Raw genomic sequence first — 24,807 nt, 5'->3', positions numbered from 1 at the left:
TGCTGAATGATGATCAATTCTCTTTGAAACTCTCTAAGCATAGTTTCCCGCAGAAAACCATGTTATAAACTTTTAAACTATTAATAATAAATTGAAATTGCAGTTGTTTGCTAGCAAAATATATCACATTTTCTTCAACTAATGTAGCAACTGCAAGTCTTGTCTAGCAGTGATGGATAGTAGTTGTAAGCCTATAAATGTAAAGTCTGGGTATATCTGAAAGTTTTTAATGAAGTGGTTACATTTGTAACGACACACATTAAGGATAAAAGAAGACTTTAAGTAACGTCGCATTTTCCCTTTGTAATTCTTTAACTTGATGTGTTTTTCTTGGAATATTTTACAAATATTGATATTTAATCACCTTTTGATTGATCAATTTCATGTATTTTTTAGTTGTTGATGACTGTCTGTACATTTAATTGCTTATAAACGGGTAACTTTGGAGACTTATCTAATGTGCAGTAGATCGAAAATATCGAGAGAACACTCGAAAAAAACATCATGTTCTCCTAATAGTTTATTATATACTTTTTCATTTATTTTTTTTAATTGATTTTTAGGATTTATTCAATCACATAGTTTGGGCTCCTAGAATATGGCGCCCTTGGGGCTTTCTATTTGATTGTATCGAAAGACCCAATGAATTGGGATTTCCCTATTGGTCCAGGTCATTTCGGGGCAAGCGGAACTTTTATGATGAAAAGGATGAGCTTCAAGAGACTGATTCGGGGTTCTTGCAGAGTGGAACCATGCAGTACCAGACACGAGATAGATCTTTCAGGGCCTTTTGTAAATGAGGTTGCAGGCAATCCAGTCTATTAGTGGGTACTTTTCTTTTATTTCCAATAGAAGAGGGATATACCATCAACTCAGATTTTAGGAAAGTCTCGATCTTCGTCCACACCTAGGACATAGATTGGGATACACGGGCAACGTGCTCGGAGACTAGTTTGTCTAAAAGTGAAAATTCACTCAAAAATATATTATAATCACAACTTCAAATTGAATTTACAATTTTCACGAATCATATGTCAAATAAAGTAAAATAATTTTTTGTGCAACTTCTCCATTAATTATTTACAATTTGTTTTTGGGCAAATAAAACTTTCATTTTTTCTTTGTCCCCTTCTCCCTAAAACCCTCACTCTTTTTGCCTTCACTTTGGCTGGGTTCCATTAAAACCCTTGGAGCAAAGCTCTGAAGTAAAAACTACAAACGAGCAATCGGACTGAAAATTTGGGCTTCAAATCGTAAGCTTTCTTCTTCTTTGTTTCAGTTGTTAAGTTTTTTATTTCCGCAAAAAAAAAAGTTTGTTTAGATTTGTTGATGTTTTGATACGATTGAAATTATCATTTTCGCTATTAATATGAAGCCTTGACATAACCGGTAAAGTATGTGACCCGGAGGTTATAAGTTCAAGTCATGGAAACCAACTTTTGTAGAAATGCTGGTTAAAACTGTGTACAGTAGACTCGTGGTCCGGCTTTTCCCTGGACTCACATATAGTGGGAGGTTTAGTGTACTGGGTTCTAGAAGGAACCAAATAATTAGAATTCACTAAAAGAAAGAATTTGGGGATCAAAATTGTATGCTAGTTTTGCCAATGCTTTAGGGCTTTGATTCTCGATGTTCATTTTTTTGCAAAGGTTCAGTTGTGTTGGAGATGAGAAGAAAGAATGATTTGGTTTTGGAAGAAAACATTTGAAAAGATGAACTATGAAGAGAAGAAAAGATGCATGCTAGGCATTTTTGCTTTTAGTTTTTCTTTTGTGTACTTGTGTTAATTTCTAGATGTTAGAATGCGGATAATGGAAACAAATACTATGATTCGCTAAATACTTTAAAAGTTTCTATGCTTCTCTAAATGATACTGTGTGGTAATGGCCAGCTACGAAGCTTTATTCTTGAAATGTGGTTGGAATATAGCAGAAATTTGTAAGGAAACTGCCATTCATACTTGTGTATGTATACCTGCATCATTCTCATTACATAAACATGTCACTTTCTGGATACAAACTGCTATTGATGGTTAATAGTTCTACTTGTCTATTTGTGTAAAATTGCTTTCAAATTAGTCCCCCCACTAATTGTGCTTTATACCTTGTTATGGCAGGGGAAAAGAAATCATCTTGCATTATTTTGACTCCCATCTTGCTCCTGCTACAATCTCATTGTTTCTGTCTTTGTTCAGCTGGAAAATTGATTGGCAGGACATGGGTTATGATTCTACCATGTCCAATACGACAGAGGACTCAAACCAGGGAATTGACAAGCAGCACCTTGCTTCTCACATTAAGAATTTGGTGGACAAGTATCAACTTGTTCCAGAATTCCTAAAAGTGAGAGGTTTGGTGAAGCAACACTTGGACTCCTTCAATTATTTTGTAAGGACGGAAATAAAGAAGATTGTCCGAGCAAATCAGGAGATTAGATCAACATTGGACCCCAATATTTATCTTAGGTACAGGGATGTTCACATTGGTGAACCATCAATGGTTTTTGATGCTGTAACCGAGAAATTATGTCCACAGAAATGCCGACTATCTGACCGTACCTATGCAGCACCAATTTATGTCACCATTGACTACACGACAGGAAGTCATGGGCAAACATCAGTGTCAACAAAGAAGAATGTTATCATTGGAAGGATGCCAATTATGCTTAGAAGCAGTTGTTGCGTGCTATATGGGAAAGATGAAGATGAACTAGCAAGACTTGGAGAATGCCCACTTGATCCTGGAGGATATTTTGTAATCAAAGGCACTGAGAAGGTTATTTTAATTCAAGAGCAGCTCTCGAAGAACAGGATAATCATTGATACAGATAAAAAAGGTTCTGTACAAGCATCTGTTACCAGCAGCACAGAAAAAACAAAGAGCAAAACAATTATAAAAATGGAGAAAGAAAAGGTGTACTTAGAGTTGAATATGTTCAAAACCAAGGTCCCCATAATGGTTGTCATGAAGGCCATGGGAATGGAGAGCGATCAAGAGGTTGTGCAAATGATAGGAAGAGATCCTCGGTTTAGTGCTCTGCTTTTGCCATCAATCGAGGAGTGTGCAGATCTCAAGTTGTATACACAACAACAAGCACTGGAGTTCCTCGAGAGTGACAAGATGCTTAAAATGCCTTCATATTCTACTGGCCCAATTGAGAAGGGCGCCCGAGCTTTGAGTATTCTTCGTGACATATTTCTTGCAAATGTTCCAGTCCATCAACATAATTTCCGCAAAAAATGCATATATGTTGCAGTAATGATGAGGCGCATGATGGAAGCAATCTTAAACAAGGATGCAATGGATGACAAGGACTATGTGGGGAACAAGAGATTGGAGCTCTCCGGTCAGCTGCTATCTCTCCTTTTTGAAGATTTGTTCAAGACGATGAATGATGAAGCTAGGAGGACAATCGATACTCTTCTAGCCAGGCCAAGTCGCTCCAGCCGTTTGGACATTTCTCAATACATAATCAAAGATAGTATTACTATGGGCCTGGAGAGAACCCTATCTACAGGCAATTGGGATGTTAAACGGTTTAGGATGCACAGGAAGGGTATGACTCAGGTTGTTGCTAGGTTGTCATACATTGGATCATTAGGTCACATGACAAAAATCTCACCACAATTTGAAAAGTCTAGAAAAGTTAGTGGTCCTAGAGCACTGCAACCTAGTCAGTTTGGCATGCTTTGCCCTTGTGACACACCAGAAGGTGAAGCTTGTGGATTGGTGAAAAACTTGGCCTTGATGACTCATGTTACGACTGATGAGGATGAGCGCCCAATCATGTCTTTGGTACAGTTTCTATTATTTATGTTCCTACCGCTTGGTATTTAAGTGTGTAATGAAGTTGTACAAGTAGTATCCTGAATCTTTATTTGGTTATTTCTTAACTCTGAGCTTTTACACTTGATATTATAAATCTCAAAATCACAAGGGGACTATGGTCATTATAAAAGTTAAAACCAGAAGTTGAGGATTATGTTTAGAAGCTTTCATGGAAACAAGGAAGCCCAGGAATGTGATTGTTTCTTGTTAATCTTTCGATCCCAATGTTTTGACCATATTACTACATAAATTTTTATATTAAACTAATCTACCTGTGTTATAGTTACTGTACCTTTTTAAAAATGTTCTGTCCTGATCTCTTTAGTACTTTGTTGCTTCTTCACTCCAGTTTTTTCTTTTTTCAAATTGCTTTGAAGTGATTTTACTTGAGCCAAGGGTCTATCTGAAACAACCTTTCTACCTTCCAAGGTAGGGGTAAGGTCTGCCTACACACATGATATGCTAAAAACTAATCTACCTGTGGAAGGTTATGTATTAGTTGTTTGTTTTTCGTAGGAGAAACAAGTGATGAAAAAGTTCAAACTCTAACTGAACTGGTCAAAACAACATAAAGACAGCTCCTTATGTAGGATTTCTGGATGAGAATATGAAAAGTTTTATCCTTAGGATTTCTAATTATGGGAATATTCTCATGTGTAATCTAGATATAGCATAGCAATCTAATTCTTCTTATCTTAGCTTGATTGTCTCTTTAAAAAAAAATCAACCAAAAGAAAAAGCACGGGGATGATAATTTTTCTATGTGACTAGGAACTTGTTAATTGTTGAAATTTTCACAGCGGGATTTGATGGGTTATAATCTCCGAAACGCAATTTGCTGATTGTAATCTTGTGCTCTGTAATGATTTCACATATCTTTGTATTTTCCTTATCACACTTTCTATGTTTTAAAAACAGTTTTGCACTTAGGATCAACATGATGAAACTTGTAGGTATCACAGGCTCTGCATGCTATACTTATTTAGGGATTGCATTGGTACTATGATATTGATAACTTTGGGATTGTATGCTAGTAGAAAATGTTGAGAAACTGTAGTCTCAGATATTGGAATGTGATAGGTCTAAATGGACCGAAATTTATAGTCAAGAACGAGGAGGATTATACTTTTTTTGCTTCATGTTGGTCTTCGTAATTCGTAGAGAGTTGGTAAGGGTCATGTTGAAAAGGCGAGCTCAAAGAAAGTGAGTCTGTCATCATTTCCTTAGGCCTAAATGGACTGACTTACCTGGTACAATTGATGGTAGTAGCTTGTAAGAGATAGTTAACTTCCTATTGTGTTGTATTTTTGCATTAATAGCCACAGAAAAATCCAACTTTTCAGTTTGTGCTAGTTTCAATTAGTAAAGTTTTCACTTCATTTCTGTGACATGTGGAACAGTGCTACTGCTTGGGTGTTGAGGACTTGGAACAGCTTTCGCCAGAAGAGCTTCACATGCCAACTTCCTATCTTATCACATTAAATGGACTTATTCTAGGCAAGCACAAGAGTCCTCAGGTATGTTCGAAGTGGAACAACTATATTTCTCAAATTTCTGCATCTGAAGTTAGGCTTGTTGTTTACCTTTCACCAATGAACTGTTATTTTAATCAGCGATTTGCTAATGCAATGAGGAGGCTACGGAGGGCTGGTAAAGTTGGGGAGTTTGTAAGCATCTTCGTGAATGAAAAGCAGGTAATTTAACAGTTGGTTCTTTTGCATCTCCGTCCTAGTATTTATTTTGTCAGTTGATAAAACTACCTATACTGGGGTTGAATTCCTTTTGGTTCAAACTGTCAGGATGAAGACTAGATTCAGAGTCTCATAGACAATTCTTATATCTCTGGTAGTTTTTGGTTAGCATTGCTCCACCATAGTGGTGCTGTTAGGAAAATATTTGCATTTTTCCTCTTTGCTTTTATCATTTGAAATATGATTTGAATGATTATATATAAGTCGGAAAATCTCTTGCAGCGGTGTGTCTACATTGCTTCAGATGGTGGACGTGTTTGTCGTCCGCTTGTCATTGCTGACAAAGGTGTTTCCAGGATCAAAGAGCACCACATGAGAGAGTTGAGGGTACTCATCTTAGCTGGTTCTTGCTTCTGAGCTGTATGTTTTGATGTCAGTTCCCCATCTGATCTGATTTTTTTATTGAAGGATGGTTTGCGTGACTTCGACAGCTTTCTAAAGGATGGTTTGATAGAATATCTTGATGTCAACGAGGAGAACAACACATTGGTCCGTGTCAAGCAAATGATAAGTGTATTTTATGTTAAAAGAGTATTAATTACGCTAGAACTGACTGCAATAATGCATGTTCCTCAGATTGCTCTATACGAAAAGGAGGCGACACCAGAGACAACACATATTGAGATTGAGCCTTTCACAATCTTAGGTGTTTGTGCTGGTTTGATACCTTATCCGCATCACAATCAGTCCCCCAGGAATACCTATCAGTGTGCTATGGGTAAGCAAGCTATGGGAAACATTGCCTATAACCAGTTGAATCGGATGGATGGTTTGCTCTACCTTTTGGTGTATCCTCAACGCCCTTTACTGACTACAAGAACAATCGAGCTGGTTGGGTATGATAAACTAGGGGCTGGTCAGAATGCGACTGTTGCTGTGATGAGTTATAGTGGCTATGACATTGAGGATGCAATAGTAATGAACAAGTCTTCTTTAGATCGAGGTTTTGGGCGTTGCATAGTGATGAAAAAATATTCAGCCATATGTCAGAAGTATGAGAATGGCACATCGGATAGAATAATTAAACCACAGCGTCAAGGACCTGAAGCTGATAGGATGCAAATTCTGGATGATGATGGAATGGCTGCTCCTGGAGAAACTATTCGAAATCATGATATCTATATCAACAAGGAGTCCCCTACAGTCACGAGGACTCCAGTCACGTCTCCTATGGGTTTGCCAGATAGTGCATACAAGTCAAGTAAACAAACTTATAAAGGTCCTGAAGGGGAGACAGCTGTTGTTGATAGAGTGGCTCTTTATTCTGATAGAAACAACAATTTAAGCATCAAATTTATGATCCGTCATACCCGTAGGCCTGAGCTTGGTGACAAATTTAGTAGTAGGCATGGGCAGAAAGGAGTCTGTGGCACCATTGTACAACAGGAAGATTTTCCATTTTCTGAACGTGGCATTTGCCCTGATCTTATTATGAATCCTCACGGATTTCCAAGCCGAATGACAGTGGGAAAGATGATTGAGCTCCTTGGAAGTAAAGCCGGTGTTTCATGTGGTAGGTTTCATTACGGGAGTGCTTTCGGAGAACCCAGTGGTCATGCTGACACAGTTGATGCTATCAGTGAAACTCTGGTGAAGCATGGATTTAGCTACAATGGCAAGGATTTTATTTATTCCGGCATCACTGGTATGCCACTACAAGCATACATCTTCATGGGGCCAATATATTACCAAAAGCTGAAACACATGGTCGTAGACAAAATGCATGCTCGTGGGAGTGGGCCTCGTGTTATGATGACAAGACAACCTACCGAAGGGAGGAGTAGAAATGGAGGTTTACGTGTGGGAGAAATGGAACGTGATTGTTTGATTGCATATGGTGCCAGTATGTTGATATACGAGCGCCTGATGATTTCTAGTGACCCATTTGAGGTTCAAGTTTGCAGAAAATGTGGTTTATTGGGATATTACAACTACAAGCTGAAGACTGGCATTTGTTCTATGTGCAAGAACGGGGAAAATATATCTACGATGAAGTTGCCTTATGCATGCAAACTCCTATTTCAAGAGCTCCAGTCAATGAACATTGTCCCACGATTAAAACTAGCAGAAGCATGATTATGGTGTCATTTGTATCTGGATTATACATATCTTGGTAATGATTATCTCACAAACAGTGGTACTTATGGTTTCTAAATGTGCTATGTGAGTGTTCTTTTTGCTGTGAGAAGAACAATGTCTTCCTTTGATTCATAGCTAGTTCCGCTCAATGATTTTTTTCCTTTAGTGACTTTGCAGCATATCTTGACCTTCATGAGTCACATTTGATAATGTTGGGCAAAATGTGTTAACTTCACAATAGTACTATTACAATTTTAAGCTATTGAATCAAACAATTGTACATACAAAAGTAATACAGCCAAACTAAGTGACAAATAACACACTTCTGAAGTTGCCATATTTGCTGTTGCTTTAGAACTTTGATTGTATCTGAGCAACCACAGTTTCATCAACTTGAAAAGCCTTGGCAAGAATATCTGTTGCTATGGCTGGTTCTGATTCGAAAACTACATTAGCAATGCTTATAACACCAGGATTCTGACTACTCAAAGCAGCAACAGCAACAGCATTTCCATATCCCACATTGCGTTGGTAGTGAACAAGTCCAATTGGAAAAACAAACACATCGCCTTTTTTAAGGACCTTAGTAATATGGCGATTTTCAGGATTTGAAGATACGAAACCAACTTGAAGAGAACCGGCAAGGACTGTGAATATTTCAGTAGCTCTTGGGTGAGTGTGAGGCGGATTAACTCCCCATGGTGCATAGTCTACGCGTGCCAGTGAGATACCTAGAGTGTTCAGTCCTGGTATTTTAGTCGCGTTAACACGAGTTACCTTGGAGCCAAAAGTGTTTGATGTGTTTCCAGCCAAATGTAGGCCACCGAAGAAAAAATCCTCTGAGATAACAGACTTGGGATCTTTGCAAGCTAAGCCATTTACCTTTAACTGAAACAATGGGAAAAATGCAATCGTTCAAGTTTATATGACAAACTTGCTTTTTTAGTATTCCAAAGAAAGACACAATTCTAAATTTGAAAACGACTATCTTTGCACTTCTTCTTTGGCCTTAATGAGAAGCTCTCATTACTAGACATATGTTATGACATGTTTAAGTTCACAAGCTCCAAAAGTCTTTATAAACTTTGTGCCGACTCAAATATGTCAGATAAATTGGCAGAAAGGGATTATATAACAGGAAAATGAGATTCTTATCGCGAGTTACTTTTTTGCAGTACCTGTGCTAGCAAGATCGGCCACACAGAAATCTTGCATTGGACTTGACTCAAAAGCTAACACAGCACAGCAGAAACTTAGTGCTATCAGATTCAGCAGGAGAAAGTGCTTAGCCATTACAAGAACTAAAGAAAAGAAGCAAAACAACAATATTAAATATGCATCAGTTCCGAACTAGCAGAAAAAGTAAGGAGAAAATATTGTAAGAGAAGGAAGATGTTTCTGTGAGATGAAATGATTGATAAGATAGTTTCCTTATATAGAAGAGAAGAAAGAGTCCATGTATGCAAAGGTACTCTTGAGTTTTGGTGAGTAATTTGTATCTTTTTGAAATGATTGTGAACAGCCGCCCAAGCACACATGAAGACTTTGATAACAATTAGCTGTCATTTACAGTGGATATGATATAATTTGCAGAAACAAGTCAAGAATAAGAGGTTAGCTGGCTCAGGACAAAGGTGAATGGTTCAAAAGGCTAACTTTTAAGGATAAATGGGATTCTTCAATACCTCAGATGGTCAAATGGAGGATTTGTTCACAGAGGCGGAGCTAGAGTTTTTATTGCAGGTTCAGCAGAACTCATTAACTCGCTTTGGCAAAATATTATATCTTTAAAATAAGTTTCCCTTATCCACTCTATCTGACCTCTTTCACTCGTTATTTGCATTTGTCCAGCCAGACAGGCTGTAGCGCCTATGCCAAAGACGCATAGAACAAAGATACCAATGTACCATAGGAATCATGATGTATCCTTTCCCATACAAATTGAAACCATGCTCTTTGAACAACTCAGCCTGCATTTATCTCAGATTATATTGTGGTAAAGAAATACGGAGAATGGTAATATAGAGAGTTTAATAATATCGTATCCTAGTTTTATGACTATAATTCCAGTTTAGGCCTTTTGAGTTACAAAACTACCTATGATATCACAAGTCATATCAGGAATAGTCTGTCAGTTCTGGTCATCATATAAAATTGAAGCTCAATCTGTTATATGGCAATAAAGCTGGTCAAGAATACTGTGCAAGAGTTCATAAAAACTCTTTAGGACTAATGTTACCTTGTCAAAAAGATTTTGAAGTCCGATTTTGAATCACTCGCGTTTAGTATAATTTCATGATTTATTTCCTCAGTAGACAAGTATAAGTCATGAAGACAGTAGGTATTACCTTTTGATTGACTTGGTTGAACTATTTAAATGATGTAGCAAGTCATAAAGACTGTGTTGCAATTCAAATCATGTTGATATATACATAATTTTTCACATTATCTATGGTACAGTTTATTGAAGAAGTCCATCTGATGTCATGAAGACTAGAAAGCAATGGACAACATGTTATCTTATAACAAAAGTTACTCTCTATTAACTGATGTCACTGTGCATGTGAGAGTTCATTGTTTGGATTGTAGGCTGATTTTGAGGTGATCGCGGTGATTGTTCTAGCTGATAAGAGTACTGACAAATTTGGTTCTTGACATATGAAAAGTTCGAGAGACTCAAACTTACTATAGTTCCTCAAAAGGATCAAGACTTGTATTTTGTATCTATTTTTTCTAGTTAATCATCTCATCACAACATTTTGGGCCATTCAGATACTAATAAACTTTTCAATTTCAAGAAATTAAGTGAAGAATGAAATCAAAGTGCATACCACATAAAAGTTCTAGAACAAATAAATTGATACAGATATTCCTCTAGTGAATATCTGTTGACGAATCACACAGTAAATGAATAAAAATCTCACTCCTTTATCACGGCACACAAGAAACAAATGCTCTCGAGCTTCCATAGGTCTGTTTGTAAGTAGTCTTGCTGCTTCAAAATTTTGATTGTATCTGAGCAGCAACAGTGGCATCAACTTGAAAAGCCTTGGCAAGAATATCTGTTGCTATAGCTGGTTCCGATCCAAAAATTGCATTGGCAATGCTTATAACACCAGGATTCTGACTGCTCAAAGCAGCAATAGCAACAGCATTTCCATTTCCCACGTTGCGTTGGTAGTGAACAAGTCCAACTGGAAAAACAAACACATCGCCTTTTTTAAGGACCTTAGTAATATGGCGATTTTCAGGATTTGAAGTTACGAAACCAACTTGAAGAGAACCTTCAAGGACTGTGAGTATCTCAGTAGCTCTTGGGTGAGTGTGAGGAGGATTAATTCCCCATGGTGCATAGTCAACGCGAGCCAGTGATATACCTAGAGTGTTCAATCCTGGAATTTGAGCTACATTGGCAGGAGTGACCTTAGAGCCAAAAGTGTTTGATGTGTTTCCAGCCAAATGTAGGCCACTGAAGAAAAAGTCATCTGCTCCAACAGATTTGGGATCTTTGCAAGCTAAGCCATTCACCTTAGCTGAAAAAACACAGTAAGAAAATTCATCGAATCATTGATCTTCTAGTCTTTAATATAATACTCCCTTAGCTTCGTTCTAGTTTATATAACACACTTTCCTTTTTAGTCCCAAAAAAAAGAATGGAACTTCATAATTTGGAAACAAATAGCTTTACACTATTCAATTTACCCTAAATGACAAAGTTTTATCAGTTATCACCACACAAATGTTATGAGATGTATAAGGCAACGACTTCCAAAAGTACTTATTTATTCCATAAACGTGCTGATTCAAATTATGTCACATAAATTGGAGCGGAGTGAGTATACAAGAGGAAAATGAAATTCTTGTGACGATTTACTAGTTTGCAATACCTGTGCCAGCAGGATCAGCCACACAGAAATCTTGCAATGGACTTGGCTCAAAAGCTAACACAACACAGCAGAAACTTAGTACTGCTATTAGATTCAGCAGGAGAAAGTGCTTAGCCATTTCAAGAACTAAAGAACAGAAGCTACAAGGAGAAAATATTGGAAGAGAAGAAATATGTTTATTTCTGATTGATAAGATGGTCTCCTTATATAGAAGAGAGAAAAGGCTTCATGCATGCAAAAGTTGTTTGAGTTTTGGTGAGTAATTTGAAAATATTGTAAAGGGCCGTCCAAGCACACATGAAGACTTTGACAATGAGTAGCTGTCATTTGCAGAAAGAAAACAGGAATAAGAAGTTAGCCGGCTTAGGACAAAAGGAAATTGAACATAAAGTGCAGTGTTATTCTTTAATACTTTGTGTGGACAAATGGCGGACTTTGTTCACCGCGGAGCTAGAGTTCTAATTACAGGTTCAAGCAGAACTCACTAACTAGTTTTGGTGTCAAAATTCTGTATTTATTTTAAGAAATCCACTCAATTTTGTCTCAGCGCGAAGCCATCGAGAACCAGATAATATGTTCAGATGATTTGACGGAAATAATTTTGAAAAATAACATAGTGCAAACATCAGATTTTGATTGAGCAAATCTAACTTGAGAATATTTCACACATCAGAAACCTACAGAGAGTGGTTTAGCAAGGGGAAAACCAAAAATGAAAGAACAGAGGTGCATCAGAAGTATGACTGGGAAACATAAATATTCCATCAAACTACAAAAGATGCAAAGAAAATTTCAGGACTAATCACTAGAAGATCCATCGTCATCTTCATGCTGTGCCACAACCTTCTCGAGAAACCTTTTCCTTACTCCATCCAGCACAGCTTCTCGGGACTGTTCCTTCTTGCTACGCCCATCGTTTAGAACAGGATCTGACTGGCAGAGTGTCAATGCAACACCTGAAGTAAAGGAATGCAGATCTATGAGAGTGGGCCAGCAGAGAGTAGAGAACATATAACAAAGTACTTGGAACCAGCTCATACATTGTAGAGAAAATGCAAATAAACTTATATAAGTCACATGTAAATTGAAAAACAGCAGAACATGCCAAGTCTGCAATAGCTGGATCATGAAACAGAGATAGATAGCCTTTTGTTTTACGAAAAAGCAGTTGACTAATTACCTTTTCATTCTTGAATTCTAGTAGAAGCATTATAATAGTGAACAGAATGGTGTACCTTATGTGAGTGAAGCTGAAATTAAGATGAACGATCATACAAGATAAAAAATGACTGCATACAAGAGAAGCTGCAAGTATCACACATCTAGGATGATAAAACGCCACTTGAGATAGGTTGATCAGGACATACACAGACTCCAAATGCACCGGTCAATACTGATTGAAGGTATTAAAAGAGGTCGAGATAGACTTAAAAATAACATGGAATGGTTGTCTCAAAAAACCTTTATGTCTAGCACCGTGCAGAACTGTGCGAAAGTTAAGTTAATGGAAGCAAAAAATCCACATATGCCCTACTGACTAGTTGGAATTAAGGCTTAGTAATGATCATATGCCTATATTAGGTCCAGTGTTGCTAGAAATCTTTTTAACCGGTTTAGATATTTGTATGTCAGTGGGAAATGTAGAGAGCTTCTGCTGTTAAAGACCACAAATTAATGAATACTGAAATAAAGCAAGTTCAAATAGCGTGAAATGGATAGTCAGAAGTCATGTGTAGACTAGCTTGGGATAGAGGCGTAGATGCTGTTTTCATGAATTCTAGTAGAAAGGTAACTGCTTCTGTTCATCCCCACCCCACAATCAACACAAGACAAGAAAAAAGATGGTTAGTGTGGTTATGTTGTTCTATCATGAGAAACACACTGATAGCTACCACACTCTTGAAGTAATTTCAGAAGGTATGAGCTAATTTCAGTAGTAGCACCACCTACACACTCTTGGTGCCACTGGACCAGCTCTTACAAAACAACGAATAGAGACCTAAATCCATGTAGAATAAACAAAAGGCCATGCTCGAGTTTTACAGAAAGTATACAAGATATTAGAAATTCCCAGAAAAGAAGAATTTGCATCTATATACAAGCCATCTATTGTGGCTTACTACCATATAACATCTGCATAAAAAGCCTACACAAAATCTTCATACAGGTAATAGATGGAAACGGGCACAACACTGTAAGTGAATTCACCGAATTTCTACATCTCGAAACAGTAGTAAAAGGAAGTTGAGACAGAAAGTCAACAATTTCACTAAATCATGCAAAAAAAAAAAGAGAAGGATTGGGGTAGCAACCGGATAACAGCTATGAAGAAGAGGATCATACCTTCAGGTGTGCATCTCCGACCAAAACTATGAAGTCCAACATAATTTGACTTTAATGCACCATTGTGGTACACCAAAACAGTTGGAAGATTACAATCTGGATAGTTCGGAATGCAATCGGTAGAGATAATTTTGACAAATTTTGTTACAGGGTATTTTGTTGCTAGTTCGTCTAAGCACTGCAAAAGTATCTGGCAGCCTGAGTATCTGTAAAGAACATAAAGTGCTACAGAATTATTGACACAGAGCTACAAAAGAGAAAAGAATAATGAAGAGATGAAAAATATTTGAAGCTCAAGACCATTGATGTAAGATTGCTTCACTGATGAAGAGATAAAAGCATAAATTACCCATCCTTATACAGAAGCACAACCACCCAGATGTCTTCTGGAGCTTGGGAAACCTCTCGCACAAAATCTGATCCAGAAATTGGTATCACTGATCCAAATCTCACAACCTTAGCAACTTCTCTCATCTCGGCCATCCTCTTCTTCCTTCAACAACAACACAAAAAAGATATATAAGAGATGCTCAAATTCATGTCAACTTGCATGCTACATGACAATATTTCATCACCAACACAACCGTAAATACTATATCAGCATAATTGGATATCCTTTTTCCTTATGATGCAAATACTGATTTCGGAAAAAAATGTGATTTACTTATCTGGAAAAGCATTAATTGCAGGCGCACGTTTGCATTCTGTAGTTGATAACGAAGTAAAATTGAATTTCACCACGTGGAAAACGAGGCAGCAATATATGACTCCATAAAAAAAATATTACACCATAGGGTAGGAATGACGGCTTATATTGTCTAGTAGTTCATGGGCAACTGTAGTTAATTAATTTTTCAACACTCATTCTAGTCCAATGTTTTTAGTATATTATTAGGAAGAGAAAAGATATATACAGCCCCCAACCCCCCAGTTATGAAGCTACATGTGAAGCCTTTTCACTGATAACTCGAAAAGAGTATTGAGAATGATTCATCAAAATTGCTACATTTTTTGTAGAAGCAAGGAAGACAATCATTCAAATATAGGCCTATTCTGTTGGACCTTATTTCTTCCGCTGGGCTGAAATAGCTCATTTTCCTCTTCACTTGGCGGTATGGCTTGACTATGCCTACATTGATAGAAACAAGACATCTAGATGACAACTCAGAAATGCTTATGTGGTGATCTTTCAGTTACCTTTATCTCAAAAAAAAATTGCTTATGTGGTGATCTTTCAGTTACCTTTATCTCAAAAAAAATAAATGCTTATGTGGTGATCTCTTAAGGTGTGTTCCAAATGGAAGATATATCATTTAAAAGGTGCAAAGTTTAAACTATATGTGTCTAACCTCAAACTAGTGAAGCATAAATCAAATATCGTATTCCCAATTTTAAATCCCACCAGCTTGCTCTCTCATCCCTACCACCTTTTCCTGTGCCTGGGATTCCATTTGGTTCAGATTTTAATCTTGATCCAATATAAAGACGAGGTATGTTCATTATATCCTTCATGAACTCGTTTAGGAATAACCAATTCATGGGGTGATTGGAGTATCACATGGGGGACTATAATTAATCACCACAGGATATATTTGCATGACCTAGAAAATTTTATGTAGGTGCGAATTCTGTAACTTATAGTTAGTTAAGGCAGCAATCTATGATAACATCGGCTAATCCATTACGAAGGGCGCAATTACCTCATTCATATACAACCAAAATTATTGTAGTTAGTTTTATGATATAAAGAGAACATCATAGACTAGGTAAAAGCTGATTTTTGATTGACACTGAAGTTTCTGACACTTGAGGGGATCTACAATATCATCAAAAGAACAAATTGAATACAAAAAACTAAATAAAAGAAGAATCTTTACTGATTTCTCTCCCTCAAACAACAGTCTACTAAAAACATCAATGTAAAAAATAGTTAATTCCATCAAGTAAACCTCAGTTCAACAGCCAGCAATCCAGTGGAATTACTGGAGGTGCACGAAAACCAGCCACAGTTTATCAAAACAAAAACGAAAAAATGAATTGTTTACATCCAATCCGCTGCAAACCCATTTCAATTAAGGTCCAAATCATCTATAGTCATAATCCTTTTCATCAAAAACCAAATACTCCATAATTTTCCAAATAACAAAAGCAAAATACCTGTATTCCTGAAGGAAGCGATCGTCATTGAGATCTGGGTCATCTTCAAGATCATCAAGCTCATCTTGAGTCTTCTCATCGATCCAATCCTTGTCTTTGGATTTTGAACCTTCATCCTCACCAGGTGTAAACGGGTCGGGCTTAAAAACAGGAGCTTTTGGAGGGAGATTTCCAAGCTTCCTCTGTATATCATCCCATTGTGTTGATGCTCCTTCAACATCTTTGTACACAAAATGATAATCCCCCATTTTGATTCGCTTGATTCTCGTTCTTTCTACCAGAAATTAGAGAAAAATTAAGGGAAAGGTGTTAAATAAGTCTCACTTTGTTTTCGGTGAGGTATTGACCAAGAGTCGATCAAATTCGCTCTAAAATGTAATTAATTAATTATGGAATCAAATTAATATTTTTAAAATTTTCTAATTTTTTATAAGATACAAAAAATATACTTTTATAATTCTCCTACGGTGAAGTTCATCTTTTAATCCCCTTCCTTAGAAATTCGATTTTATAATCCTCTTCCTTAGAAATTGGGAAATTCATCGTTATTTTTTCTTTGCAGTTGTTACTCTTTCTCTCCAGTTCTTCATTACTCTCTCATCTTTCTGAACTGTAATCGTGTTCGACTAGAAATGAGTAAATTATTTTTTTGAAATACTTTATAAATTCTGAAGTTTTTTTTTTGAATTAATGAACAATAAAATGTTCTGTAGGTGTAAAAAATGAATAATCAACTTAATGATGTGTATTATTTATCATTTTTGAAAGAAAATCAGCCAACTCAAAAAATTCTTATTTTGAGGAAATGTAAAATTATGTTCACTGTTTGCTGAAGTCTTGATGTCTTCATTCTGATTAAACTTGGGAAGAATTGATAATGGTTTAGCTGGATGCAAAATTATGTTCACTGTTTGTAATTCATTGAAGTGTAAATATGAATATTTAGCATTTTGTGCTTTTTCTGGTTATTTTTTTTGTTATGTTTCTTTAAAACGTCCAAAATTTTTAGTGTATTTAGTTCATTTTCCTTGTTGTTAACTCCCTAAGAGGCTTGTAGGTATTGACAATGTTTGTCACCCCCTAAGGTTTGTGATTAAGCAATCTGCCTCCTTTCCTCATCTTCTTTGTTTGTTAAGACTTGTCATTTGGAGGTTGAGTTTAGTTAATATTGGTGGCTAGTTGTTATTACCTAATATTCGTCGGTTCTTCAATATGTTTTGTGGAAAGTGTTTCTTCATGTCCAAATTATTGGGTTCTAGTCGTGATAAGTGTTAAATAAGATTTATTTGTGTCGTCATTGTGACGTTTTGGAGTCTGGACAGTAGCATAAAGATGTGATCTTTATTTTCCTACATTACATAATATGAGTTGTTGCTTATAATAAGTTGCTTATTTTTGTTGCATGTGAACTCGTGGTGAGTCCATTTTGGACTCTTTTTCCTTCCTCCTTGCATCTTGAGTTGGATTGTAACCCAAATCTCCTCCTTTTATCGAGTCGGTTGTCATCATGATAGAATTTCAGAAGCTGAAATATAGTCTCGAAAAACTAAAAAAGAGGCGGATATGCGGCATGTATACATTTAGTATACAGTGATATACAAGGGAAAATGCTGAAATACAGCTCAAAAACGCATATACACATACAGGTTGAAAATCGGAAACCCCGGTCTCAAAAAATCCAAAACAAGTTGTATACAGACTATATATAACAGTATACATCCATTGTATACAACAATATTTTGAGCAAAAAAGGAGGGGTTGAAGCCCAAACACAACTACAGCAGGCAACACTTTTAATATTTATTAATAATGTCCAAAATTTAGTTTGTTATATATTTTATTTATGTTTTTATTATTTACTTTTATTGAAAGAGTACAATTATTAAATAATAGGAGGAGAAATTTAGGGAAGAAAATAATTTTAAAAAGGAGCAATCACTAAAAAAATTTATTAGTTACAAAATAAAAGATAACTGTCAAAGGCATTCACAGAATTGATTACATTTATCATTATGAATTTTCAATTGATAATACTTGATTTTTGGTCAATTTTTTTGGATTATAAATCAAATTTTTTCTTTTTGATTAGAAAATTTGAAATGAAATAGGTCAAAAAAATCGTTGACAAGCAGCTTTCGAAAAGCAATTTTTTACTAGCAGTTCGATAAAATTGATGAAATACAATTTGGATCAATTATTAGTTAATTTCTTCATTATTTATGTTTTTCTAATTGACTATAAATTTGATATGATTTTTTTACATAATTGTACAACGTATCTATTTACATATAAAATTGTATGTATTATGAACAAGTTAGTATTAAAGAGTTTTAACAGATTTGCTGAATTTTTTTTGTTGGTTGAATACGAAGATATTAATGGATTGTTTGAGGACTGACTTTCTGGTTGGCTAATTCGTTTTAGTTTTTGGACAAAATGGAATTCCAAACGTAAAAATTACGACAATCGTGCTTATTTTTATTTTTTCTTTGGTTATTTGTTTTCTATTTTTTGAACTATTTTGTATCCCTTATCGAAAAGAATATCATAAATGTAATGTATTTTGTAAGTGTTTGACCTGAATACAATTTGTATATTACTTTAATATGCATATACGTTGGCTGACATATTATAAAATTGTGATGCACAAAATATAATTTTGTTCAAAACAAGATAAGAGTACCATCGTAAATAAATATTATTTTAACTTAGGTACAAATGAAAAACAAATATATTTTTGTTATGTTAGGGCTTTGTTGGCGGTCGTAGTTTACAATTGAAATAGAAAAATACAGTTTTGTTCAAAATATGATACAAGTACTATTGTAAATACTTACATTTTTAACTTGGATACAAAAATACAGTTTTGTTCAATTTTAATTTGGATAGTAAAGTGAACATATAATATACAAAAGTTGTTCGTATACAATAATGATGAAAAACATAATAACAAAGAAATACAGACTTGTCGGCATTGAAAATTGAGTTTGAAATAAAAGTGAGATTGAAATATAAAATGGGTACAATAATACTCGCTTAAATTGGAATACAAATGTGACTGTTGGTATACCATTACTATGAATACAAAATAAAAAAAATACAAACTTGTATTTTTACAATGTAACACTGAAATACAAAATGAGCAAAATAAAAATATAATTTTTTATCATTTAGTTTGTATTCTGAGTGGTCGATGATTGTGAGGTCGGTGGTGAGAAAAACCAATGACGCCACCATTTTGCCGACACTGATTAAAAGCAATGATCAGCCATGTATATGCTTCGATCTAGAATATTGATTATTAGGTGGGATATCACTTGCAATCCTCTTAGAGGGCCATTAGAGGGGATCCTTGAGGTTTTCATTATTCAAAACACTAAATAAACAATTTTTTTGAAAGATTTAAATAAAAACAAAACGGTTAACAACCCTAATAATCGAATAAAGATGCATACCTTAATCAATGAGATTCTTGTGAATATATTTCTGCCACTGGAGAGTGATTTAGAGTTTATCAAATCATTAGTGTGATTTCAACTACAAACAGCAATTTTGAACGATTTAAACAAAAATAAAATCATAAAACAAATCTTAAAAAATGAATAAAGATGCAAAAAAAAAAAAGGAAGAGAGAGGCTTTTTTGAAATGAAGAACATGAGAAGAATTGGAAGATGAAAATATGAGAGAGAGAAAAAACATTTTATTTTTTAAAAACATATGAGAGAGAATTCATTGGAAAATGTGTAACTAAGGTGAGATAAAATAGGAAGTAAATTAGGATTCACAATCTTTTATAAAATAATGACATTTTATATTTTTACTAATCATTTTAAAATATGAAGGTTTTTACTTAATATGTTTGATTTTTTGACTAATTTTCCCTTAAAAATAAAATGGCCCAACATTGTCTTAAAAATTGATTTAAGAGTATTTGTCTTAACAAGATGAAATAATGATAAATTAATTTAAGCGAGCTTCTCAAACTTGACGAAATAAAACAATTAATTTGAATGTAAACTAAATGATTTCAACGACTGAGAATTACAAATAAATTATGACTAGACTAATTTAATAAAAGGTGTGCCAAAAATCAAAATCTTTTTGAAACGATTTTCGAATAATCATAAGTTATACAAATCGTATACATAATTATGTAAAACACATATATTATCTAAAAATTGTGTCGAGATCAATTTAAAATAACCTTAAAACATTTTAAACTTTATAAATTCTAATTGTTTCAATTCGTTTAAAATTAAGAAGCTCGTTAATTGATTCCTATTTGGGAGGGTCAAAATTAGGTGTCAACACTCCCTTTCTTTCTTTCATTCTTTCTTACTTTCGTTCTGTTGTCATTTCTTTCTTGCTTTTTGTTGTTGCTCTGTCTCCTCTTACTATTGCTCTTTTTCTCATTTTTTTTTTCATAGAATAGTCAATGACTGTAGACTCTATAAAACTTATATTAATAGTTAATTAGAGAAGTAATATAATCGTAACAAATGAAGAGCTAATATAATCGTAACAAATGAAGAGCATAAAAAACTACAAAATGAATTAAATTAAAATTAAAAATGTATTACAAACATATTAAAGTTGAATTATTAGAAGAGAAGTAGTATAATCGTAACAAATGAAGAAGCATAAGAAACAACAAAATGAATTAAACTATAAAAATGTAGTTGAATTATTATAAGAAAATTAAATATGAATGCAAAAATGTAGAAAATAAAAGAACATTCTTTAATCTGCATGTAAAACTGAATAAAATTTGTATCAATAATAAATTAAACAAGTAACCGATAGTAACAAATCAATTAATTAATTGCAAAATGCATTAAAATTGTATTTAAAAATGTATTACACAAATATTAAAGTCGATGTAGAAGAGAAAATTAAGCATGAATAAAAAAATGCAACAAATGAAATATTATACAGTGATTTATAGAGTGAATTAAACTTGTATCAATAATGAATTAAACAAGTATCCAATAGGAATAAATAAATAAAAGAAACTGCAAAATGAATTAAATTTGTATTACAATGTGTTAAATTTGAATATGAAGACAAAATTAAAAACGAATGGGAAACGTAGCTAATGACTGACAAGACAATGATCTGTAGAGTGAATTAAACTTGTATCAATAATGAATTAAACAAGTACCAAATGATAACAAATAAAAAAAAGTGAAATGAATTAAATTTACATTAAAATTGTATCACACGTTATTTAAAATTGAATTAGAAGAGAGAATTAAGAATGAATAGAAAATGTAACTAACAAAATATACATGACAATGATCTTATAAACTGATAAGTTATATCAGTAATGAATTAAACAAGTATCCATTAGTAACAAATAAATCAAACAAACTTCAAAGTAAATTAAATGTGCATTAAATTGTATCATCTAATTCAACTTTAATACAATTGCAAGACAATTTTAATGTTATATTTAATTCATTTCAATCTAATATTTCTACTAAAATCAATTATAAATTTAATCAAACCCTCTTAAAATTGAGATATGAACTTCAAACGACATTTTCAATCATTTGTAAGAATTAACTATTCAAACTTATCACAAATTTGTAAAATGCAAATAATGAATTCAAATTTGAAGCTTTACAATGACTATCAATGGTGAACTCTTACTTCTGTAATTTTAATGATTTGAAATTTCTGCTTTAAATTGTGATCTTATACAATTTTGCGGTCTTTTTGTTCCTCTTTTCATTTTTTTTTTTGAATAAAAATAGTGACATGGACGGAATGCTTAGTTTTTATTATAGAGATGACACCTTGTTTAATTTATGGATGATGAAAGTCCCTGGTTCTTGGATGAACTTATTTATTATACCAAGCGACAAAGTATATAGAGTTATACCGACGTATATGTTTTCAGATAATCAAGTATTACTGTGTCTTAAATTAGATAGTAAAGTAATGTCAAGATTTGTATATAGGCTCATATCTTTTGGATCATTTGGATTAAGGAGTCAAATATGGCCTCTAGATTGTGATGACATTGGCATTGATGCAATTACCATTAAACCAGGTATGACACAAAAAAACTTTTCTGAGATTATAAAGCTGAACAACTTGAATAGTGAGATTAATTAACACTTGGCTGATAGAAGGAACTTCATATATTTGGATAATTATTCTGATTTTAATTGCTCTCTAGTTTAATTTTGCTGCAGATAACTTTGTCGTACATAAAAAAAAAGAAAAACTTTCATATATAACCACTTAAAAATAATTATATATATATATATATTTTGTTATTAATAAGTTACTTAATGAGCATTACACCTTCTAACCTTTTAATAATATATATAACATCTAACCTTTAATTTAATAATATAACTCCTAACCTTTCATATTCATAACCTTCAAAATATTTAATATAAAAATTATAACTCCTAAATATTACACCTATAAAAATTCACTTTGAGACATTGCATGATAGTCATTTTTTTTTATTTTTCTTATTCTTCATTTTTTGTTTCTTTGATTTGTTAATTTCATTTGTCTTATTTGATTTGATTTTTGCAGGAGAGGGATGTATAATGAAAAACATTATATATTTTGCATATTTTGATTTTGTGAGGTAAAATAATTTGACATGTCTAATTATCATTATCACTTTTGTTCTATTGTAATTACATATATATTTGATATTATTAGGTTAGATTGTTGATGATACAAATCATGATTTTTTTATTAAAAAAAATAATTTGTTCATTTTCTTTTTTGCTTCTCTTTGTAGTTTTTTGAGATTTTTTTTTATTCTTGTAGTTTCTACCGACACTGATTGACTTTATTCACTTTGTAAATTTAAAGAATCGAATTATGTTATGTTGAAAATTCTTTCCTCTTCAGATCATATAGAACTAAATATTTTAAATATTTTTGCTTGATTAGTTAACTATAATTTTGTGTCTTTTTGTTGTTATTATTGTAAGGATTGTAATTATATTATATTGAGAACATGATCCTTCTTTCCCCTTCAAATCATATATAACTAAATATTTTAAATATTTTTTCTTGATTAATTAACTAATTTTATGTATGTTTATTGGTATCATTATAAGGATTGTTTATAGTTCTCCGGTTAAACCTCCGATGCAATAAGAGTTGATTGGTTCTTTATCAGATTTATTAGTTAATTGAAAAAACGTCAATATATCTTATTTCTAATTTCGTCTAACAATATCTTCCTCCTCACTAACTATAAAAATGTTATACAAATATATAATAAATATAAGTAATAAAAAAAGTAATATATCACATCTTAATATAAAGTAAATAAAATACTAAATATTAAATACAAATATTATATAGCTAAGAATTAAATAAATCGATTTCTCTTTTAATTTTGTATCTCACAATCACATAACAATGATATGATAAAAGTACATAGTTTAAACGTTGCATTATTTATTATATTATTTATGTATAGAAATTATCTATAGGCCAAATGTTTCACAATTTTGAGAATTCAATCAACAAAAAATTTTAATATTTTTTAATTTTATTTTAAAACATCCGTACGATTACTTTTTTTTTTTTGATAATTTCAAAAAAAATTCTATTCCTTTTGATTAGCTTTTTAATTCTATGTCCCTTTCTAAATTTGTTTTTAATTAATTTTTCTCTTAATAGATATCTCTCCTATAATATAAAATAAGAGAAAAAGTATATATTTGTTCAAAATAATAGTAATTACTAAAAATAATGTTTATTATTAGAAGCATATTTGGAGACTTTTAATATTTTGAAATTTCTAAACTGATGTAAAAAGAAAATATGTCATATAATAAAATAAATCATAAAAATATGTAACATTTTTTTTTTACCCTTTTCCTCTTATTTTTATATATTTATTTTTAATTTAATTTTTATCATAAACTCACACCTCTTCATCTTTCATAACCTCTATACTTTATTAATACTTACTATTAATACCTATAACTTCCAACTTTATATATTCATAACCTCAAATTACTTAATGTTTAAAATTTGTGACATCTTAAAAGTACATAAAAAATATTTCTAACCAAATATATTTATGTTTAGCTTAATTGTCCTCTACTTTAATCTTGTAATGCAAAAATCTATCGACAAAGACTGCTTTGAGTAATTATTTTTACTTCTAATAAGAATAAGATATATAAAAGAAAATAATTGATTATTTTTTTTGCATGAAACTATAAGAGCAAGATCATTACTAAAAGTAAGACAAAAATAATTTTTGAAAATAGTAAAGTGTATTTGTAGGTACGCTTAGCGGGAGAGATAATCAAAATTATTATGAAGTTATTTTTAAATTTTAAATAAAATATGAATCATGAAAAATCTAATAAAAATTAACTAAGAGAATCATTTAAACATTTTGCTTAAATTAATAAAAAGCTAAAGACAAGCTAACTTGATTATGTTAAGATACGATGCTAATTGTTACTGTTTAAAATATATATATATATATATATATATATATATATATATATATATATAAATTAGTAAAATACTAAAGACGAGCAAACTTCATTCTCTTAATTACAATGCTAATTGTTTGTGTTTTATTAATAGAATTAAATAAGAAAAGACTGTAAAAAAAAGGAGACTAAAAAATAGCGTTGAAATAAATTTTAAAACAAAACTTAGAATTATAGAAGAGAATTTATCAAGGAAAAAATTAATACAGATAATCATTTCAAATATACTTATTACTTAACCACTCATCCTCCATTATAATGATT

General features: G+C 32.8%; 4 protein-coding genes across 5 annotated transcripts; 1 reads left to right on the top strand and 3 right to left on the bottom strand.

Moving 5' to 3' along the window:
- The first annotated feature begins 881 nt into the window (after window positions 1-881).
- On the top strand, window positions 882-7,772 carry LOC101251637 (DNA-directed RNA polymerase III subunit 2). Of its 2 annotated transcripts, none has more exons than XM_010313765.4 (7): window positions 882-1,253; window positions 2,195-3,794; window positions 5,228-5,344; window positions 5,441-5,521; window positions 5,801-5,905; window positions 5,987-6,067; window positions 6,155-7,772. In XM_010313765.4, exons 2-7 carry the CDS (start codon window positions 2,217-2,219, stop codon window positions 7,652-7,654), a joined length of 3,462 nt encoding a protein of 1,153 aa, XP_010312067.1. In that variant the 5' UTR covers window positions 882-1,253; window positions 2,195-2,216; the 3' UTR covers window positions 7,655-7,772. The 2 variants fall into 2 exon arrangements, with proteins under 2 accessions (XP_010312067.1, XP_010312066.1); XM_010313764.4 differs by having other exon boundaries at window positions 900-1,253; window positions 2,117-3,794.
- LOC101254252 (putative germin-like protein 2-3) lies at window positions 6,450-9,075 on the bottom strand. The gene is made up of 2 exons (XM_004249128.5): window positions 8,831-9,075; window positions 6,450-8,539 (listed from the first exon to the last, which is right to left on the bottom strand). The coding sequence occupies exons 1-2, from the start codon at window positions 8,948-8,950 to the stop codon at window positions 8,009-8,011; spliced, it is 651 nt and encodes a 216-aa protein (XP_004249176.1). The 5' UTR covers window positions 8,951-9,075; the 3' UTR covers window positions 6,450-8,008.
- A 1,357-nt stretch (window positions 9,076-10,432) lies between these two features.
- LOC101253951 (putative germin-like protein 2-3) lies at window positions 10,433-11,769 on the bottom strand. Its single transcript, XM_004249127.5, has 2 exons — window positions 11,545-11,769; window positions 10,433-11,190 (listed from the first exon to the last, which is right to left on the bottom strand). Exons 1-2 carry the CDS (start codon window positions 11,660-11,662, stop codon window positions 10,655-10,657), a joined length of 654 nt encoding a protein of 217 aa, XP_004249175.1. The 5' UTR covers window positions 11,663-11,769; the 3' UTR covers window positions 10,433-10,654.
- Window positions 11,770-12,158: 389 nt separating this feature from the next.
- LOC101253639 (uncharacterized) lies at window positions 12,159-16,499 on the bottom strand. The gene is made up of 4 exons (XM_004249126.4): window positions 16,045-16,499; window positions 14,237-14,380; window positions 13,888-14,093; window positions 12,159-12,500 (listed from the first exon to the last, which is right to left on the bottom strand). The coding sequence occupies exons 1-4, from the start codon at window positions 16,290-16,292 to the stop codon at window positions 12,343-12,345; spliced, it is 756 nt and encodes a 251-aa protein (XP_004249174.1). The 5' UTR covers window positions 16,293-16,499; the 3' UTR covers window positions 12,159-12,342.
- Window positions 16,500-24,807: the final 8,308 nt, after the last annotated feature.

This window comes from Solanum lycopersicum, chromosome 10, assembly GCF_036512215.1.
Source record: "Solanum lycopersicum chromosome 10, SLM_r2.1".
NCBI lineage: Eukaryota > Viridiplantae > Streptophyta > Magnoliopsida > Solanales > Solanaceae > Solanum > Solanum lycopersicum.
Note: the sequence above shows the minus strand (reverse complement) of the source record. Positions and strands in the feature narration are given on the sequence as shown.

Coding starts and splice junctions, on each gene's coding strand:
- LOC101254252 (XM_004249128.5), bottom strand. CDS start 8,950: ATGGCTAAGCACTTTCTCCTGCTGAATCTGATAGCACTAAGTTTCTGC. Junction 8,540..8,830: donor ATCTTGCTAGCACAGGTACT/GCAAAAAAGTAA, acceptor TTTCAGTTAAAG/GTAAATGGCTTAGCTTGCAA.
- LOC101253951 (XM_004249127.5), bottom strand. CDS start 11,662: ATGGCTAAGCACTTTCTCCTGCTGAATCTAATAGCAGTACTAAGTTTC. Junction 11,191..11,544: donor GGCTGATCCTGCTGGCACAG/GTATTGCAAACT, acceptor GTGTTTTTTCAG/CTAAGGTGAATGGCTTAGCT.
- LOC101253639 (XM_004249126.4), bottom strand. CDS start 16,292: ATGGGGGATTATCATTTTGTGTACAAAGATGTTGAAGGAGCATCAACA. Junction 14,381..16,044: donor CGCTTCCTTCAGGAATACAG/GTATTTTGCTTT, acceptor TTGTTGTTGAAG/GAAGAAGAGGATGGCCGAGA. Junction 12,501..13,887: donor TCGGAGATGCACACCTGAAG/GTATGATCCTCT, acceptor CCTTTACTTCAG/GTGTTGCATTGACACTCTGC.
- LOC101251637 (XM_010313765.4), top strand. CDS start 2,217: ATGGGTTATGATTCTACCATGTCCAATACGACAGAGGACTCAAACCAG. Junction 3,795..5,227: donor AGCGCCCAATCATGTCTTTG/GTACAGTTTCTA, acceptor CATGTGGAACAG/TGCTACTGCTTGGGTGTTGA. Junction 5,345..5,440: donor GCAAGCACAAGAGTCCTCAG/GTATGTTCGAAG, acceptor TATTTTAATCAG/CGATTTGCTAATGCAATGAG.